Source organism: Neomonachus schauinslandi, chromosome 9, assembly GCF_002201575.2.
Source record: "Neomonachus schauinslandi chromosome 9, ASM220157v2, whole genome shotgun sequence".
Classification (NCBI taxonomy): Eukaryota; Metazoa; Chordata; class Mammalia; order Carnivora; family Phocidae; genus Neomonachus; species Neomonachus schauinslandi.
In genome coordinates, this window is record NC_058411.1 from 43,043,807 (window position 1) to 43,052,534 (window position 8,728).

The 8,728-nt window shown below is 42.4% G+C and overlaps 1 protein-coding gene across 1 annotated transcript; it reads left to right on the forward strand.

Moving 5' to 3' along the window:
- Window positions 1-388: 388 nt before the first annotated feature.
- LOC110590680 (ferritin light chain-like) lies at window positions 389-760 on the forward strand. The gene has a single exon (XM_044918116.1). The coding sequence runs from the start codon at window positions 389-391 to the stop codon at window positions 758-760; it is 372 nt and encodes a 123-aa protein (XP_044774051.1).
- The last annotated feature ends 7,968 nt before the right edge of the window (window positions 761-8,728 follow it).

Genomic DNA, 8,728 nt, shown 5'->3' on the forward strand with positions numbered 1-8,728 from the left:
GTTAAGATTACATATTTTTTAGAGGGTGACCCCCTGTATCACCAAGATTAGAAACCTTCCATCTGAACTGAACAGTAAAACATGTTTCACACATTTTAAAAACAGGTTTACTCAGGCAGTGTGCTGGGAGGTTCCATGGATCTGTCTTTTGCTTCAACAGTGTTTGGATGGAACAACCCAGGGATGCCTCCTCTACCAACCTCTGACCAGCCTCCGACTTTTCCTCCAGTCACAACCTTGGGAGCCATCTTCTCGGCCAACCTCTGCCTCTGGGACCAGCCAACACCCTATTTTAAGCTTAGCTCCTTATTATGGATCAGCCCTGAGCTCCCAGATTCATCAGAATGATTCCACCCAGGTGGAGGCCGCCGTCAACCACCTGGTCAACATGCATCTGCGGGCCTCCTACACCTACCTCTCTCTGGTCTCCTGTTTTGATGGTGAAGATGTGGCTCTGGAGGACGTGGGCTCCTTCTTCCTCGAGCTGGCTGAGGAGAAGCTTGAGGGTGCTGAACATCTCTTGAAGATGCCAAACCAGAGCAGCAGCCTCGTCCTTGTCCAGAAAACTTCCCAAGATGAGTGGGGTAAAGCCCTGGATGCCATAGAAGCCACCCTGGTTCTGGAGAAGAACCGGAACCAGGCCCTTCTGGATCTGCATGCCCTGGGTTCTGCCCTTGCAGACCCCCATCTCTGCGACTTCCTGGAGAACCACTTCCTAGATGAGGCGGTGAAGCACATCAAGAAGATGGGGACCACCTGACTCACCTCCGCAGCCTAGCTGCCCCCAGGCTGGGCTGGGTGAGGATCTCATCCAAAGATTCACCCTCAAGCACAACCCTGAAGCCCAGCAGCCTTTGAGGGGCCCCTCTGGCAAACCCTGGCGCCAGGGCTTCTGCCTGAGTCTCTCCCTGCAGCCACAAGGCAGCTTTTTAACCACCCTGGAGCCCTCTCCCAAGCCATGCACCAAATGGAAACAATAAACTTTTTTGCAGAAAAAAAAAAAAAAAAAACCAAACAGGTACACTCAATGTCCTAGCAAATTCTCCATCTAGAAATTTACTTGAAGAATATAATTAAAGATATACACGAAGATTTAGGTTTAAAGGTTGTATTAGTAAGAGAACAACTGGCACACTCAAACTAGGATAATTCACGTGGGGTTCATTTACAAAGAAACGGAGGAGTTGTAGGAAAACCACAGGGGATGGTGCAGGTACCTAGGGCTTGCGGAGGCGCAGAGCTGTCACCACCCCTAGGCCCAGAGGAAAAAGGACAAGGGAGGGACTGGTTCTGAGAACTGGGAAGAGAGGATTGGCCACCTTGAGAACAGTGACCTTCAGCCAGCTCTAGGAGACCTCACAAGTAGGGAACAAGGAATTAAAACCCTGACCTCACTCTTGTCCTTGTCTCCAATCTCCTACAGGAGCTCATGTTGGCGGGACCTCACTGGAAACCAGAGGGCAGAGGAACCAGTTAATGTTCTCCCTAAAGGAGAGCAGAGCTGAGAAAAGGATGGAGAAGAGTAGAGAGTGGATCTGGTAGAATAGACAAGAGATATTTGACACAAAGATGTTCATTGCAGCACTGTTCATAATAACTTAAGATGGAAAGGAGGCTAAATGTCCCAGATGAGGGGGAAATTTTAACAATTTAAAGTATATATATATACCTCAATGGAGCCATTGTCAATACTGACACAGAAAATAACAAAATAACCTGTATAATGTGCTTTACCTTTTGTTTTAAAAACTATATATGGACACAGATATGTATTTTATATGTATATACATGCACATGTAATACATGCATACACATTCATACAAGAGAAAAGGTTTAGAGTATATACATCAAGGTGTAAATGGTAGTTATCACAGAAAGAGTACGGTTATAGGTAATTTTATCTAGGGTTTGCTTTTTGTGTTTTGTTTTGTTTTTTTGAGCAGGATAAGTTTAATATAAAGAATTACTAACTACGGCAGGGGATTGGAGTAATGAGGAGTCAGCTGGTAGGAAACAAAGAGAGCTCTAAAGAATATAAGAAGAGCAGGTATGAGGGGCAACCACAACCTCGAGGTCTGAGATAGAGGGTCCACGGACCCTCCCCACCAAGAGCTGAGGAGAGGGTTTGTTGGGCAGGGTGTGACCACAGGTCAGCAGGGAAGTTACTGTGTTGCTGTGTGGTCCAAACTTGCTCAAAATCTGCTCTCTGGGGAGAGCTAATCACAGGGAGTTGTCTCCCTGGAAGCATTCTATTGCAAAACCACTGGAGAGGTTCGGTATGTCTGTTGGGGGAAGTTTCTGGAGACAGGAACCTTTCAAAGCGGTACACTGGACGAAGGGAGGAAACCCTTCCTTCTACAATGAAAGCTCCCTGTAGCAGTAAAGTTTAACATATGTATCAGCCGGCAAAGGAAAAATATATAGGGGCCCATCTCCATTTTTGCAGAATGGGGAATGAAGTATGAATTCGAAGCTGAAAAGCAATAAATTGATACACTCCAAAACCTACCACCTAGGGGTACTGTGTGGGAACACACACAGATATGCATATGGTTTTATAACCTGCTATTTTCTTACAATAAATGCTGTGGGCCTCTTTCCCTGTCAATAAATATAGATCTGCATCAACATTTGGGAACACACACAGATATGCATATGGTTTTATAACCTGCTATTTTCTTACAATAAATGCTGTGGGCCTCTTTCCCTGTCAATAAATATAGATCTGCATCAACATTTTTCATTATTAGATAGTATATGTGCACTTTGTTTTTTATAACCGATTGCCTGCTGGTCAGCATTTAAATTGTATCTTATTTTTACTATTCTAAACAATGCTGTGTTGGACTTCTTTATTATTTATTTATTTAGGTGCAAAATGGTAGTTTTATTAAAGCATGGGTGTTACAGGATTTTCTCTCTGTCGGTGCCCGCCGTTCTTGGTCACCCCGCTTCGAAGAATGAAGAAGTAGACCAGACAGAGTGGTGGGCAGCAAAGCAAGGTTTATTGAGCGATAGCAAAGTGATAGTACAAAGCTCCCGAGGAGGGAGGGGACCCAAGAGGGTTGCCCTGTGTTGAATTTCTTTAAATGATTATTTTCTCAGAATAAATTATTACAAGTTGAATTGTTGGATTAATCGTCCTGTGTTAAACTGATAAGGGTACGTGTTGGGTACATTATCTATTTGATTTGGCAAAAAAAAATCATTTTTCAGTTTATGCGTTTCTCAAGAATGCATGAAAAAGATGCCACTTAAGACATTTGATCTGGTATCCAGTCAAATAAGGTCAAACACCAGTGTGGTTCCAGAATGAATTTCTCTGAGTGTCAGGTAGACTGGCCAAGAAAGCTAATTGTCAAAGATAGCACCTACTCTGACTCTTCACTAAAATAGCATAGAGGATCTTTTAAATTAATAAACTTTATTTTTTAGAGCAGTTTTATTTAGGTTCACAACAAAATTGAGCAAAAGTACAGAGAATTCCCATAAACCTCCGGCCCCCCCCCACATATGCACAAACTCCCCCATTCTCAAAAACCCTCACCACAGTGATACATTTTTTACAAGTGATGAACCTACACTGACAAATTATTTTCAAAGTTTATAGTTTACATTATATTAGTTTACATTACATTCACTCTTGATGTTGTGCATTTTATGGGTTTTGACAAATGTATGATGACATGTATCTACCATTGTGATATCATACAAAATAGTTTCACTGCCCTAAAAATCCTCTGTGCTTGGCCTACTTATCCCACCCTCTCCCCTAATCCCTGGTGACCATTAATCATTTTACCATCTCCATAGTTTTGTCTTCTCCAGAATGTCATGTAGTTGGAATCACACACTATGTAGCCTTTTCAGAGTGTCTTCTTTCACTTAGTAATATGCATTCAATTTTCCTCCATCACTCTTCATGGCTTGACAACTCATTTCTTTTCAACGCTGAATAATATCCAATTGTCTGTGTGTACCAGTTTATTTGTCTACCTTGGTGGCTTCCAAGTTTGGGCAATTATGAATAAAACTGCTATAAACACCCATGTGCAGGTTTTTGTGTAGACATGTGTTCGATTCATTTGGGTGAATACCAAAGAGTGCGATTGTTGGATCGTAAAAGAGTATGTTTAGTTTTGTAAGAAACTGCCAACCTTTCTCCCAAAGTGTCTATATTATTTTGCATTCCTACCAGTAATGGATGGGAATTCCCTTTGCTCCACATCCTCACCAGCATTTAGTGTTGTCAGTGTTTTGAATTTGGGCCATTGTCATAGGTATGTATTCATATTTCATTTCAATTTCCAATTCTCTAATGACATACAATGTTGAACATCTTTTCTTGTGCTTAGTTACCATCTGCCTATCTTCTTTGGTGAGGTGTCTGTTAAGACCTTTTGCCCATTTTTAAATTGGATTGCTTGTTTTCTTGTTGAGTTTTAAGAGTTCTTCGTATATTGCGAATAACAGTCCTTTGTCGATGTATCTTTTGAAAATATTTTCTCCTAGTTTGTGGCTTGTTTTCTCGTTCTTTTGACAGTGTCTTTCACTGAACAGAAGTTTTTAATTTTTTTTTAAAGATTTTTTTTTTTTAATTTGACAGAGAGAGAGACACAGCGAGAGAGGGAACACAAGCAGGGGGAGTGGGAGAGGGAGAAGCAGGCTTCCCGCGGAGCAGGGTGCCCGACGCGGGGCTCGATCCCAGGACCCTGGGATCATGACCTGAGCCGAAGGCAGACGCTTAACGACTGAGCCACCCAGGTGCCCCAGAAGTTTCTAATTTTAATGAAGTCCAGCTTATCTGTTATTTCCTTCATGGATCATGCCTTTGGTGTTGTATCTAAAAAGTATCATGACTTAAGATCATCTAGGTTTCCTCCTATATTATCTTGCAGGAATTTCAGAGCTTTGCATTTTACATATAGGTCTGATCCATTTTGTGTTAATTTTTGTAAAGGATATAAGGTCTCTGTCTGGGATCTTTTTTTTTATTTTGCATGTATATGTCTAGCTGTTCTAGCATCATTTGTTGAAAAGACTATCTTTGTTCCTTTGGCAAAGATCAATTGATTATATTTACATGGTCCTATTACTGGGCTCTCTCTTCTGTTCCATTCACCTGTCTATTCTTTTACCAACATACTGTCTTGATTACTATAGCTTTATCATAAATCTCGAAGTTGGGCAGTTTCAGTCCTTCATCTTTGTTCTCTTCCAATATTGTGTTGTCTATTCCGGGCCTTTTGTCTCTGCATATAAACTTTACGATTAGCTTGTCTATATCCATGAATAACTTGCTGGGATTTTTATTGGAATTGCATTGAATCTGTGGATCAAGCTGGGAATAATTGACCTCTTGACAATATTGAGTTTTCCTATCCACGAACATGAAATATCTCCATTTATTTAGTTCTTCTTTGATATTTTTCATTAGTTTTGATATTTTTCATTAGGTTGACATTTTTCATTAGTTCTCTAATATCAAGAACTGATATTACAGAACCCAGGGGCCCCAGTTCTGTAGGTCAGAAGTCCAAGGAAGTGTGGCTCAGCTGGGTCTTCTGTTTAGTCTCACAAGGCTGAAGTCAAGGGGTCCGCAGGGCTGCAGATGATTGTGGAGGTTCTGAAGAAGAATCTGTTTCCATGCTCGTTCACATTGTTGGCAAAATTCAACTCCATGCAGGTGTAGGATTGATGTCCCTGTTTTCTTGCTGGGTGTCAAACGGGGGTGATTCTTAACCTCTAGAGGCTGCCTGCATTCCTTGTCGTGGCCCTCTTCCTCTATCTTCGAAGCCAGCAATGGCAGATCAGGTCTTTCTCATGCTTCAATCTCTCAGGCTTCCCCTTCTGACTCATTTCTCCCATCCCCAGTAAGAAAAGGTTCTCTTTTTGAGGGCTCATATGATTAGAGTGAGTCCATTTGGGTAATCCAGGACAATCTCCCCATCTCAGATCCATAACCTTAATCACATCTACAAAGCCCCTTTTGCCATGTCACATTTTAACATTTTCACAGGCTCTGGGGATTAAGGAATGGACATCTTTGGAGGATCATTATTCTGCCTCCCACTGGCCAAACTCACCTAGACTCTAACTGATACAAGGGTGTAGGAAATAGGCCTGTAGAGCAAAAGTATGAGGAACAGATCTGAAAGCAAGCAAGCAGGCTTAGTTCACCACATTTTAAGATAACAACATTTTTTTCTTCACCAACTAGGACTTGCTTAACAGATAATTGGCCAGCTTTCTAGTTGCTGTCAAATATAATGAATTAATCCCATTTACTGTAAAACAAAACAAAACAGAACAGTGATAACACATCCTGCAACGAGATGAATTCAAACATAATGCAATTGTCAATTGGCTTCCACAATCCTTCAAACCTTGTTTCTCAAACTGGGGCCAGTTAAAATTCTTATCTTCTGCAGAGAAATATAAAAATGAGGACTAGGTCAGGCAGGGAAATGGCAGACAATTCCAGCCTTAAGAAATACAGAGGTTGAAAGGAGTCCCTGGGTGTACAGTATATTCTTGTCTCGGTCTCTCTAGAGTAGGCCATCAAGATAACTGCCAACTAACAGAGATTCCTGGAATCTTTGCTGCTGTCCCAGAAGACTCAGCCAGCCACAGGCCCCAGAATTATTTCCAGCAATGTCAATAAACTGCCACCAGGTGATATCAAGCTTCAACAGGAACCAGGTTAGAATGAAATGGCACAGTTGTGCTCCTAGACCTCTCTGCTGCCCTGTTCTGTCTGCATTGCTTGCCCACAGTCATTTCAATGACTGAATAACAAGATTCTGCATTTTATACAGCTTAAGTTTTTGGACCCCACAGAGAGGGAGTATTTACAATGTTTCAAAACTCACATTATTATTTTTAGTAAACATCTTCCCACATTTTCTTGCTTCTCATTAATAACTCTGTATGGTAACAATACCTAAAAGGGAGCTTCAAATTCATTTATTTTTTTAAAGATTTTACTTATTTGTCAGAGAGACAGAGAGAAAGAGAGAGCACAAGCAGGGGGAGCAGCAGAGGCAGAGGGAGAAGCAGACTCTCTGATGGGGAAGGAGCTTGATGCGGGACTCGATCCCAAGACCCTGGCATCATGACCTGAGCTGAAGGCAGACGCTTAACCGACTGAGCCCGCCAGGCACCCCAGGGCTGCCCCAGTTCTACTGTGCCTCTTCTGTCTTGACGCACTCAGATCACCAGTATGGTGTCACTTTCTCATATCTTGGGCCTTTTGCAGAAAGACTCAGTCTTTCTTTTATGTGGTTATTTAAAATTCACATTAAGGACAGCTCTTGAAGAAGTTTGTTCCCTCCAATACGCCATACAAATGCAGACCTCTATTACCTAGGAATGCTGCTTCCCTCTATTCTCCGGGTGAGGAGCTTTCTCTTCCCTCTAGAATGAATTCCCTGCATTCTCTCGTCAGTCACCTGAAGAAGATGATCTCAGTTCTGCTCTTCTGTGTTCTCATACTGCCAGCTACCAAAGGGTTAACGTCTCCTTTAGTGGAAAGAGAAATTTTCTGATTGAGGTCTGAACTGAAAACCAGTGCCTCTTAGGGCAGGGACTTGTGTTATGTGATCTTTAAAATTAGCACTTTGACATTTTCCCCAGCTGCTAAAGCTTGAATTCTTTTTTAAATTTTATTTTAGAATTCACGCACAGTAAAATTTACTCTCTTTAGTGTACAGTTCTAGGAGTTTTGACAAATAGAGTACATAACCACCACCACAGTCAAGATTCAGAGCAGTTCCATAATCCCAAAAAACTCCTTTATGCTGCCCCTTTACAACCAACCCTTCCCCACCCCTGACAACTACTGAGCTTTGCTCAGTCCCTATAGTGTTGCCTTTTTTTTTTTTTTAAGATTTTATTTATTTATTTGACAGTGAGAGACACAGCGAGAGAGGGAACACAAGCAGGGGGAGTGGGAGAGGGAGAAGCAGACTTCCCGCCGAGCAGGGTGCCTGATGCGGGGCTCGATCCCAGGACCCTGGGGTCAGGACCTGAGCTGAAGGCAGACGCTTAAGGACTGAGCCACCCAGGTGCCCCTATAGTGTTGCCTTTTTGAAAACGTTATATAAATGACATCATATAGCCTTCTGAGTGGTTTCTTCCACTGAGCATAATGCATTTGAAACTTATTCACGTTGTTGTGTATATTAATAGTTCATTCCTTGTTATCACTAAGTAGTATTCCATTGCATGGGGTATCAGTTTCTTACGGCTGCTATAACAAATTACCACAGACTTGGTGGCTTGAAACAATGTACTCTCTCATAGCTCTGGAGGCCAGTAGCCTAAAATCAGTATCACTGGGCCTAAATCAAGGGGGTGACAGGGCCTTTGGAAGCTTCAGGGGAGAAGCCTTTCCTGGCCTCTTCCAGCCCAGGTGGCTGCCAGCAAAGCTCAGTCTATGGCCACATCACTCCAGTCTCCAGCTTTAGGCTTGCAGTGCTTCCTCTTGTGTCGATCTGGAGTCGAATCTCCCTTTGCCTTTCTCTTGTGAGGACACACGTGAATCCCCCCATCTCAAGACACTTAATCCTATCTGCAGGTCTCTTTTTGTGTATGAGGTAACATTCAGAGGTTCCAGGTTTTAGGACATGGGTATCCTCAGGCATGCCATTATTCAGCCTCCCACATATGGATATGCCACAAAGTACTTATCCAGCTACCCTTTGGAGGACATTTGAGTCATTTCCAG

Coding starts and splice junctions, on each gene's coding strand:
- LOC110590680 (XM_044918116.1), top strand. CDS start 389: ATGCATCTGCGGGCCTCCTACACCTACCTCTCTCTGGTCTCCTGTTTT.